The following is a 12,334-nucleotide window of genomic DNA, read 5'->3' as shown; positions in this document are numbered from 1 at the left end:
GCCAAAAGAAAAAATTAAGCTACCTAGTCTTGTGACACAGATCTAACTGCTGGCATGTCTTTGAAGTTGAGATGTGCCCAGCTAGTCAGTGCTCTCCTCCCTTGGTCCCTTGAGTCTTCCAGCCAAGAGATGACTGCCCCCAGGACCCTGGGGCAACCTTTTTCTGAAACCAGTAGAAGATTCCAGCAACCACCAGTAAGCAAGTAAGGAGGTGACAGGAAGGAGAACAGGACTACAAAGCCACTAAGCTTGCCCCTAGTGACCCCCTCCTCCAGCAAGGGTACACCGCCTAATGGTTCCATAACCTCCCCAAACAGTGCTGCTGGCTGGGGCTAGTTGCTCAGATACACGAATGAGCAGGAGACATTTCTCATTCAAACTACCACAGCCCTTTTTCAGTTTTGTGATACTGGAGACTGAATTCATGACCTTGCCTGTGCTAGTCAAGTACCATACCACTGAGCTATGTCTCCAGCCTTAAGTTCCTGAGACACTGTTGCTTCTGTAGAATTAGATGAGCAGTGTGCTTGCACATTCCTTTAATCTCAGAACTTGGAAGGCATAGGCAGGTAGATCTCTGTGAGTTTGGGGCCATTGGGGCCAACCTGATCTATAGAGTGAGTTCAAGAATAGTCATGGCTATGTAGGGAAAGCCTGTGTCAAACAAACAAAAAGATTAGAGGGGCTTTTCTTTTAGAGAGATGGTTCAGTGGTTAAGAGCACTAGAGTTACCTGGTTCAATTCCCAGTGCCTACTTAGTGGCCTACAACCATCTGTAACTACAGTCTGGAGGATCTGATGCCCTCTTTTGTCCTCTGAATGCCAGGCACACATGTACACATGTGATGCACATATATGGAGGCAAAATTCCTAGACACATAAAATTTTTTAAAAATTGAAAGGAAAAAAAAGAGAGAGAGAGAATTAGACCAGGCACTGGTGGCACATACCTTTAATTCCAGCATCCAGAGGCAGAGGCAGGTGGATTTCTGAGTTCCAGGCCATCCTGGTCCACAGAACAAGTTCTAGGACAGCCAGAGCAACATAGAGAAACCCTGTCTCGATAGATAGATAGATAGATAGATAGATAGATAGATAGATAGGCAGACTAAAATAAAGGAATAAGGAATTAGAGCAAGGCAGGTACAGTGACATACAGCTTTCATCCAGGACTCTGGAGGTGGAGGCAGTTGTATTTCTGTGAGTTTGAAGCCAGTCTGGTCTCTCTAGTAAGTGCCAGAAGGTGACTCATGCCTGTTATCCTGATGCCTGTAATCCCAACATTGGGGAAGCAGAGGGAGGAGGGTTGCTGTGAGTTTTGAGTCTAGCCTAGACTACAGAGGAAGACCCTGTCTCAGAAAAAGAAAACCAAACAGATGTTGGCATGGGAAGCATGTCTGTCAGTCAGCAGCACTGAGAGGCTCAAGTATAAGCCAGTCTGGACTGTGCAAGTTTGCGAACAGCCTATACTTGGGAGTAGGGCCCTATTTCCATGCTCACTCTGGCAGCATCTCTGCTAGACGGACACAGAGATGAATGTGGTCCCTGTGGGAGAGTGGATGACCACTTGGTACTGGACCGGGACGCCATCATCATCTCTAACTCAGGTCCTACCTTCTGTCTTCTGTTGTAGGTGTTCCATCCTTGCTTGCAGTGCTTACGTGGCTCTCGCCTTAGGTGATAACCTCATGGCTTTGAATCATGCAGACCAGCTCCTTCAGCAGCCCAAGCTGTCGGGCTCTCTTAAGTAAGTGTGACTTCCCTGCACTCATGGTTGTTTCCAGGGTTCTGGGTCCTCTTCCGATGGCTTGCTTTTCCTCTCCAGTGGGATATGTGTTGGTGAGAACAGCACATGGTAATGTGTGACTGTTATCCCAGAACTTCAGAGGTGGAGGCAAGAGGATCGGGAATTCAGACAGAGCCAGTCTCAGACACATACCGAGTTCAAGGCTATCCTGAGCTACTTAGACCTGTCAGTCAAGATAAGAGGAGGAGGGAAGAAGGAAGGACAGGCAGGCAATGGTGGCTCATAACTATCATCCCAGAGCTCAGGTGTTGAGGCAGGAGGATTAATGGCTTTGACTTCAAAGCCAACCAGGGCTTATCTTTAAAAACAAAACAAAACAAAAAGTATAAAACATAGCACACTCCAGGCGGTGGTGGTGCACGCCTTTAATCCCAGCACTCAGCGAGAGGAGGGGGAGGCAGGAGGATCTTTGTGAGTTTGAGGCCAGCCTGGTCTACAGAGAGAGATCCAGAACAGACACCAAAACTACACAGAGAAACCCTTTCTCGAAAAACAAAACAAAACAAACACATGTGGGTAGGTGGATAGTGTGCTTGCCTCACACGGGTAAAGCCCTGGGTTCCGGTGAAGTATCCCCGTAACATGTACCACTTGTGCATAGAACCTCAGCAGTGGTGGCACAGGCTGGCCAGAGGATCTCCAGTTGTGTTTACTTTTAGACAGGACTTCACTGTGTCTCCTGGTGGACTAGCTATTTACCTCTGTCTCCTGTTAGGGTTAAAGGTGTGCTCCCTTGTCAGGCTTAATGAGGGGTGGGGTATAAATTTCGTTTATTATTTGTATGTGTGTGAATATAGCTGGGTGAGTGCCACAGTATGTGTGCCACACTGTGGAAATCAGGACCACTCAGGACCACTCACTCTTCAGAGTCAGCTCACGGTCCACCTTCTGCTGTTTCTACCACTGTCTACTCCAGGCTGGGAGCCAGGGAGGCCATTCCAACTTTATGGGGATTGAACTTGGCTCCAGGCTTGCATTTTCAAGCACCTCTACCTACGAAGCCATCTCACCAGCTTCTTTCTTATCTGCAGTGATTTTTTTTGGGGGGGAGGGGTCTGAGACTTACTTATTTTTACTTCATATATATGGGTATCTTGTCTATATGTAGATCTATCTGTACACCACAATGTGTGCATTGCCTGTGGAGGCCAGAAGAGAACATTGGAGACCCTGGAACTAGAGTTAATAGCCCGTTCTGAGCCACTGAGAAGTGAACCCAGGTCCCCTGAAAGAGCAGTCAGGGTCACATCAGAGCCATCTCTCCAGCCCCTCCTACAATGCTTTTTGGGTTTTTTTTGTTTTTTTTTAACATTATGTTTGTTTGTTATGATATTTGTGTAAATAGAGGTGGGGAAATACATGCCATGATATGCATATGGCAGTCGGAGAACAACTTGCAAGATTTAGCTCCCTCTTTCTAGCACATGGGTCCCAGGGATTGAACTTGGGACATATGATTTGGTGGCAGGTGGCTTTACCCACTTATATCTTGCTGGATTAGAATGACCAATAAGCTTAACTTTCAGGTCAGGGACATGGAGTGTGTGAATCATATGCCCAGTATTACTGTACACTAAGCATTTCTGTGATGACCTGTTCTTCAGACTGAAATCCTCATTTCCATTTCAGGTTTTTGGGCCATTTATATGCTGCAGAAGCCCTGATCTCCCTCGACAGAATATCCGATGCCATTACACACTTGAACCCAGAGAATGTCACTGATGTCTCCTTAGGGATCTCTTCAAATGAGCAGGACCAAGGTTAATGAGGACACATTTGATCAGAACTGGTCATTGTTACCACTTCCTTCCTGGTGTAATTCAGGATATGTAGAGACCTAAGGGTCTGGTTGGGAAGGGAAGGAGGTTGGAAGTCAGCTCTCCATGTTTACGGCTGTTCTTACTGTGTATAATTGTTTGCTAAGTAAGCCTGGGAGCTGATTGTCACTGGCCTAAATTCTCACTCAAAGGCTGATAGTGTTAGGATTCTTCCCTTTCCTTCCCTTCCTTCCTTCTTTCCTTCCTTCCTTCCTTCCTTCCTTCTTCCCTTTCCTCTCCCCACCCCACCACCACCACCCCCCCTTTTTTTTTTAAGAGATGTAATCTCACTGTTTGCCCAGGCTGGCTTCAAACTCCTGGGCACATGCCATCCTCTGGTCGGGCTAGACCTTTTCAGTGCTAGGATTACAGACATTTGTGCCAGCTCACCTAGCTTTTAAGAGGATTCATTTTGGTTTGGTTCTGACATTTTTTTTTCCTTTGAATTGATTCCTCCATGTAAGAGGGGATGGAGGGAACGTTTTCAAGCAGTTTTCGGTCATGTTAAGTTTCTGAGGCTAGGAAGCCTGTGGTCCCCTCTCTTCGTGGCTAGCTCATGGGGAGGGGGGTGAGGTTGCATCCTGACCCCTTTAACAAAACCTCCACAAAGTCAATGCTACCATCCGTTAAGTTCCTACTTGGTAAGAAACTTAGGTGTTTAGAATGTGCTGTTGTCCTGCCCTCAGATTTATTTTCGTGTATTTGTAGGATCAGACAAGGGTGAAAATGAAGCAATGGAATCCTGTAAGTAAGAAGTTTTGTAAATCCTTAAGTAGCCTGGCCTGCATCCCAAAGATCTAGCCCCTGCATCTCTTGTGTCCTTCGTGTACCTGCCAGCCTGAGGCATAGTGCTTTGTTCCAAGTGCTCCTCCATGTCCTCTGCACAGCCCCTTCATCAGTATCTACGCTTTCTCCTCAGCTGGCAAGCGCGCCCCTCAGTGCTATCCCAGTTCTGTCAACTCTGCCCGGACTGTGATGCTCTTCAACCTGGGCAGTGCCTACTGCCTGAGGAGCGAGTATGACAAAGCCCGCAAGTGTCTGCACCAGGTAAGAGGGTGTAGAGAGGGCAGCATTCATGCACACTAGCCATTAGAGGACCAGAGCTTATGGGGTGTGTCGTTTTATTTGTGGTTTAGGATCAATAAATACCTGAAATATTTTCCAGCTTTAAAATATTCTTGGAAAGCAGGGCAGTGGTGGTGCACGCCTTTAATCTCAGCACTTGGGAGGCAGAGGCAAGCAGATCTGTCTGAGTTCTAGGCCAGCCTGGTCTACAGAGTGAGTTCCAGGACAGGCACAAAGCTACACGGAGAAACCCTGTCTCAGGGGGGGAAAAAAAAATTCTTGGGAGCATGGGCGAGCACACCTTTAATTCCAGTATTCAGGTGCGTCTCTGTGAGGTCGATGTCAACTTGGCCTACAAAGAGAGTTCCTGGCCACCCTGGGCTACATAGTAAGATCCTGTGTGCTGGCTAGTTTTTTTGTTAGTTTGTTTGTTTTTGAGCTGAGGATCGAACCCAGGGCCTTGCGCTTGCTAGGCGAGCACTCTACCACTGAGCTAAATCCCCAACCCCTTGCTGGCTAGTTTTATGTCAGCTTTATAAAAGCTAGAGTCATTGGGAAGAGAGACTTCAACTGAGAAAATGCCTCCATAAGATTGGCTGTAGGCAGGTCTGTGGTACATTTTTTCCCCTTTCTCTCTTTCTCTCTCCCTCTCTCTCTCTCTCCCTCCCTCCCTCCCTCCTTTCCTACCTTCCGTTTGTTTGTTGTTATTGTTTGTTTGTTGAGACAGGGTTTCTCTGTGTATCCTTGGCTGTCCTTGAATTATCTCTGTAGGCCAGACTGGCCTCAAACTCAGAGATCTGCCTGCTGGGATTAAAGGCCTGCACCACCACCACCACCACCACCACCACCACCACCACCACCACGCCGTCACCACCTGGCACATTTTCTCAATTAGTGATTGATGGGGGAGGGTGCTATAAGAAAGCAGGCTGCCGGGCGGAGGTGCACACACCTTTAATCCCAGCACTCGGGAGGCAGAGTTCGAGGCCAGCCTGGTCTCCAAAGCAAGTTCCAGGAAGGGCACAAAGCTATACAGAGAAACCCTGTCTCAAAAAACCAAAAAAAAAAAAAAAGAAAGAAAGAAAGAAGGAAGGAAGGAAGGAGAGAGAGAGAGAGAGAGAGAGAGAGAGAGAGAGAGAGAGAGAGAGAAAGAAAGAAAGAAAGAAAGAAAGAAAGAAAGAAAGAAAGAAAGAAAGAAAGAAAGAAAGAAAGAAAAGAAAGCAGGCTGAGCAAGCCATGAGGAACCAAGCTAGTAAGCAGCACCCCTCCATGACCTCTGCATCAGCTCCTGCCTCCAGATTCCTGCCCTGCTTGAGTTCCTATTCTGACTTCTCTGGATGATGAATTGTAAACTGTAAGTGAAAACAAACCCTTTCCTCCCCAAATTGATTTTGTTCGTGGTGTTTATCACAGCAATAGAAACCCTAACTAAGACAGCCTGTCTGAAAGAGAAAAAGCAAAGCAAAACACAAGACATGAGAGAATCTGTGTTGTTGGGGAAACGGACACTGAAACTGATTGGACTCTCAGGCTACATTACAGCCTCCAGACACTGTCTGCTTATGCAGGTGACCTTGATGTGTCCAAAGTGATGGGGCTGCATCATGGGAAATAACTATCCGTGAGCTTAGTGTCAGCATCTCTAGTGCATATCAGAGAATCGATGCTGAGCTCCCCAGGGAACCTCGAGGAGCTGAGCATACTCATAAGCTGGGTGTGAACTGTTCTCAGGGATGGGTCTCTGTAGTCACCAGCCCTTCTGATGGCCCCGACCCCGGCCCCTGTGGCCAGCAGGGCTTTTGATCTTCAGTTAGTGTGTGCAGCCCGGCTCAGGTTCCTGGACTGCAGGTGGTCGTGGCTGCTGCCATGCAAGAAGAGGAGATGAGGTCAGTCCTGGTTCGGGGTCTCCAGTTTGCTTTCGGTCTCTGTTCTTTGGGTTAATCCAGTGGCAGGGCCATTGTTAATTGGGAGGCCCACCCTGTCTAGGAGGGCAGACAATGATTTGGAGAGTCGGAAAGGGCTCTGAGCTGATGCTTCCAAAGTCATTCTCCACCGCATGATTCTGAACAGTCAGCAGCCAAATGCCATTAAGTCTCAGAAAGTCGTCACCTTGAAATCTTGTATCTTAGAAAAAGCTGTGTAGATTGAGGCTGATGCAAAGAACAACAACAAATTACCTGGGTTTGTTAGCCACTAAAAAATAGAACTTAAATTTCTTTTCTACATTGTGTGTGTGTGTGTGTGTGTGTGTGTGTGTGTGTGTGACAACTGAAAGAGTTAGTTTTTTCCTTTATCCACTGATCCATTTCAACAACCACCCACCATCACTTGCCATCACTACCCACCCCCCAAAAAAAGACTTTAATGTCTACAAAGTGGTGTGCTGATGTTCTTCCCCACATAAAACCTTAGCCTACCTGAAGGTATAGAATTTTCAGGTCAGGCAGTGGTGGCACACGCCCTTAATCCCAGTGCTCAGGAGGCAGAGGCAGGTGGATCTCTGTGAGTTCGAGGCCAACTTGGTCTACAGAGTGAGTTCCAGAGCTATACAGAGAAACCCTGTCTTGAAAAAAAAAAAGGGGAAAAAAAAGGTATAGAATTTTCAGTTTCTAGACCTAGCTGTTAGACATCTGTGACGTGGGAGAAAAAAGCTGCCCACCTCGCTCATAGGGCATGTCTTCGGAGCATGGGTTCTGCAGGACAGTGGTGGGGTATACCTTTAATCCTAGCACTCAGGAGAGACAGAGGCAGGCAGGTTCTGTGAGTTCAAGGCCAGGTTGGTCTAGAGAGCAAGTTCCAGGTAGCCGGGGCTACACAGGCTCTGGGGTAAGATACCCCAGGAGCCCCACATCTGCATTCCCTCTTAGCCTTCCATGTTTTGCCCATTTTCTGTCCATCAGTTAGGTGTCCACCCTGCAAAGCCTCAAACAGAAAGAAACTTCCTTTTAGCCTGTTTTCACGTGTTCACTTCCCTCTCTTCCTAAACCTGAACAGATTATTATTTGCTTGCTCGTTTATCATCAGGGGACTCCTGTCTTAGCTGGGCATAGTGGCACGCACCAGTAATCTCAGGTAGTCTCACTAAAAGTTTTAAGACCAGGCCAGGCGGTGGTGGTGCACGTCTTTAATCCCAGCACTTGGGAGGCAAAAGCAGGTGGATCTCTGTGAGTTTGAAACCAGCCTGGTTCCAGGACAGCCAGAGCTACACACAGAGAAACCCTGTCCCAAAAAAGAAAATAACAGCAAACAAGAACAAGTTTTAAGGCCAGCCTGGGCTGCAGTGTAAGACCTTGCCTCAAAAAGCTGAAGGGGACAAACAAGTCTTTGCACAAGAACATTTTCCCAGTTTGGTTAAAGAAGCAAAGCTGTGAGGACACATAGAGCACCTCGGGACAGACTCCTGGGGACAGGCACAGGAAATAACACCTATCATCTTAGCCACCCAGACTTCCTTTCTTAGTGAGATCAGGAGACTGCTGGGGAACTGTGGCACTGACCCACATTCAATGGCAGCTCTTGCTTAAATCAGCAAACCGCTTCACTTAGGAAAGCACGTGGTATGTTTGTTGAGGCAGTCTGGCTTTGTAGCCAAGGCTAACCTCGAACTTGTGATCTTTCTGCTGTTGCCTCCATTGTTCTGCGTGAAGCCTCTGCCCACCATGTCCATACTCATGTAGATGGTAGCAGTTAAGAACCTCTAGAAAACCCGTCACCCATGTTAGGTGGCTGTCCATCACCTGTGACTGCAGCTCGGTGGGTCTAAAAGTATTGAATATGGCCTCTGTGAATGTACCTGTTATCTGTCCTCAAGAGACAACACTAGACCTGGCCCTGTGACTAGAGTGTGGACCCAGTGTTGTGTCACACAGCAGAGACACACAGAACTCCCATGAGAGGAGAAAGACAGGTCTGGGGCTGCAGCCTGTGATCCCTCCTACTGGAGAGACTGAAGCAGGAGGATTGAGATGGTAGGGCAGCTTGAACAGTTTCACGAGCAACACCTGGAACTTGCTCTCTAGAGCAACCAGAACAGCAAGAAACCAGGTGTGATGTCACAGTGCCTTTTATAGAAGGCAAGAGATCTCTTAATTTAACAACAGCCTGGTCAACATAGCAATTTCCAGGCAGTCCAGGGCTACACAGTCAGAGACCCTTGAGAGAGAGAGAGAGAGAGAGAGAGAGAGAGAGAGAGAGAGAGAATAAAGGTAAGATAAAAAGAAAGGAAAAAAGTAAAATTCCTGCAACTACAGAACGGCTCAGCAGTTAAGAGCATCTATAACACCTGAGTTCAGTTCCCATCACCCATGGCAGGTGGCTGTGACTCCAGCTCTGGGGGTCTACAGCTATTAGATCTAGCCTCTGTGAGTATCCACACCCACATTCACTTGCATAAGCATTTTTAAAAGTTAGAAGCAGGAAAACAGGACCAGTAAGATGATTCAGCTGGTAGTCACTTGCTGTAAAGCCTGATAGCCTGAGTTTAGTTCCCCAAGAACCACTTGGTGAAAGCAACTTGGTACACATTGTCCTCTGACCTCCACGTGTGCACTGTGGCATGCACACTGCCCCCACACACACACACATGTGCACTGTGGCATGCACACTGCCCCACACACACACACATGTGCACTGTGGCATGCACACTGCCCCCCCACACACACACACACGTGTGCACTGTGGCATGCACACTGCCCCACACACACACATGTGCACTGTGGCATGCACACTGCCCCCACACACACACACACACATGTGCACTGTGGCATGCACACTGCCCCACACACACACACACACATGTGCACTGTGGCATGCACACTGCCCCCACACACACACACATGTGCACTGTGGCATGCACACTGCCCCCCCACACACACACATGTGCACTGTAGCATGCACACTGCCCCCCCACACACACACACACGTGCACTGTAGCATGCACACTGCCCCCCCACACACACACACACATGTGCACTGTGGCATGCACACTGCCCCCACACACACACACACACATGAGCACTGTGGCATGCACACTGCCCCCCCCCCACACACACACACACATGTGCACTGTGGCATGCACACTGCCCCACACACACACACACACACATGTGCACTGTGGCATGCACACTGCCCCCCACACACACACACATGTGCACTGTGGCATGCACACTGCCCCACACACACACACACATGTGCACTGTGGCATGCACACTGCCCCACACACACACACATGTGCACTGTGGCATGCACACTGCCCCCCCACACACACACACACATGTGCACTGTGGCATGCACACTGCCCCCACACACACACACACAAGACAATAATAGTTTTTTAAAATTGAATTAGGGTTGGGTGGTGGTGGCGCACACCTTTAATCCCAGCATTTGGGAGGCAAAGGCAGGCGGATCTCTGTGAGTTCGAGGCCAACCTGGGCTACAGAGTGAGTTCCAGGAGAGGTGCAAAGCTACACAGAGAAACCCTGGGGGGGGGGGGGGGTATTGAATTAGGGACTGGAGAGACGACTCAGCTTTTTGTTTTTTGTTCTGTTTTTGTTATTTTGGTTTTATGAAACAGGGTTTCTGGTTGGGGATTTAGCTCAGTGGTAGAGCTCTTGCCTAGCAAGCGCAAGGCCCTGGGTTCAGTCCTCAGCTCAGGGAAAAAAAAAAAAAAAAAAATCAGGGTTTCTCTTTGTAGCCCTGGCTGACCTGGAACTCACTCTGTAGACCAGGCTGGGATCAAACTCAGATACACCTGCCTCTGCCTCCCGAGTACTGAGACTAAACGGATGTGCCACCACGTCAGGTGATGGCTAAGCTATTAAGAACCCTTGTTAGCCGAGCAGTGGTGGCGCATGCCTTTAATCCCAGCACTCGGGAGGCAGAGGCAGGTGGATCTCCGTGAGTTCAAGGCCAGCCTGGTCTACAAAGCTAGTCCAGGACAGGCTCCAAAGCTACACAGAGAAACCCTGTCTCGGGGGGGGGGGGGGGGGGGGAGCCCTTGTTCATTGGGCAGTGGTGGCTTGCGCCTTTAATCCCAGCACAATGAAGGCAGAGGCAGGAGGATCTCTGTGAGCCACCCTGGTCTACAGAGTGAGTTCCAGGACAGCCAGGGCTACACAGCAAAACTTGAAAAGCCAAAAATAAATAAAATAAAAGCGCACTTGTTCTTGCAGAGGACCCAGGTTTGGTTCCCAGCACCCACTTGCTGACTCACAGCCATTTACAACTCTAGTTCTGAAGGATCCACCAATGCCTCCTTCTGACCTTCTCAGTGCCTGGCATGTGTGTGGTACACATTCACACATACAGGCAAAATCCTCAGAAAAGTGAATAGGTCTACTTTTTTGTTGTTATTTTAAAAACAGGTATAGTCATATAGTCCTATACTCCCAGCCATTGAAGAGGGAGGTAGAGGTCAGGATTAGAAATCCACCTTCATCCTTGGCTACATAGTTTGGGGTAGCAAAGGGAAAAAAGCCAAAATCAGGGTTGGGGAAATGGGTGGAGCCTGGGAAATCTACATTTTTATGCCATTTGTGAGGAAGAATATCATTGAGTTTAATAGGTATCAAGATAAGGGCATTGTTGAGTGATGTGGCATATTCCTATACCCTGTACTCAGGATGAGGCAGGACATCTCCATGTGTTCAAGGCCTGTCATCCTCATTTGACCACACATAGCCAAGCATACTAGCTCCCATCTGTCAGTGTGGGACCATCCTGGGCTACAGTATGAGAAACTGTTTCTGAGAAAAGCAAAGGCAGCTGAGAGATAGCATAGGTGCCAAGGGGTCCTGTGAACATGAGCCCTGAGTCAGCGTCCAGCTCATGGAGACTCACTGAGGACTTTGTTTTCATGGGTGTCTCTTTCTCTTGAGCAAAGGCGGCTTCGATGATCCATCCTAAGGAGGTGCCCCCTGAGGCCATCCTGCTGGCAGTCTACCTTGAACTGCAGAATGGTGAGTGGTTCCCATTGGATGCTGGCCTTCAAAGTGCTCACGGTTTTGGTATCTGCTCTTTCTCTTCAGACCCAAATTCAGGTCCAGGCATGTTGGTTTGTGTCTCTAATAAAAGCATTTGAGAGGAAGAGGCAGGAGGGCCATGTGATCCATACTGGTGTGTCCCTAAACAATTCAAAGTTTCACGGTCCTTGAGAACATGACCCATCCGGTTTTGTAAGTAGAGAGAATAACTTAGGGGCCAGCACAGTGGCTCAGCAGATAAAGGGCATTTGCTCCTGGTGACCCAAGCTTGACTCACAAAGTTATCCTCTGACCTCCATATGCCAACATGCACGCACACATGCGCACACACACGTAACAAGGGCCAAACTGGAGCTTAGCAGGAGTACTGGCCTAGGTTCTGTCCACAGCACCTCCCCAAGGAGGGGATGGGAAGAGTAGTTAGTTCGCACAGTTTTGATGTCATGCAGATCCTGCCCACAAATTAGAATATGCCCGTTAGTCTGAAGAATGCGGAGTTTTGCCAGGCAGTGGTAGTGCACACACTCACCTTTAATCTCAGCACTTGGGAGGTAGAGGCAGAGTTCGAGACCAGCCTGGTCTACAGAGTGAGTTCCAGGACAACAAGGGCTAGACAGAGAAACCCTGTCTCGAAAAACAAACAACAATTTAAAAAAAAAAAA

General features: G+C 48.4%; 1 protein-coding gene across 4 annotated transcripts in view; it reads left to right on the top strand.

The window, feature by feature from the left end:
- Cnot10 (CCR4-NOT transcription complex subunit 10) overlaps window positions 1–12,334 on the top strand; it is a 63,186-nt gene that overhangs the window by 49,243 nt on the left and 1,609 nt on the right. For all 4 annotated transcript variants that reach the window (XM_036192460.1, XM_036192463.1, XM_036192461.1 and 1 more), the window contains 5 exons: window positions 1,634–1,747; window positions 3,437–3,567; window positions 4,333–4,368; window positions 4,544–4,671; window positions 11,573–11,648. In XM_036192460.1, coding sequence (XP_036048353.1) covers window positions 1,634–1,747; window positions 3,437–3,567; window positions 4,333–4,368; window positions 4,544–4,671; window positions 11,573–11,648 — 485 coding nt within the window. The remainder of the gene's footprint in view (window positions 1–1,633; window positions 1,748–3,436; window positions 3,568–4,332; window positions 4,369–4,543; window positions 4,672–11,572; window positions 11,649–12,334) is intronic.

Source organism: Onychomys torridus, chromosome 7, assembly GCF_903995425.1.
Source record: "Onychomys torridus chromosome 7, mOncTor1.1, whole genome shotgun sequence".
Taxonomy (NCBI): domain Eukaryota; kingdom Metazoa; phylum Chordata; class Mammalia; order Rodentia; family Cricetidae; genus Onychomys; species Onychomys torridus.
Note: the sequence above shows the minus strand (reverse complement) of the source record. Positions and strands in the feature narration are given on the sequence as shown.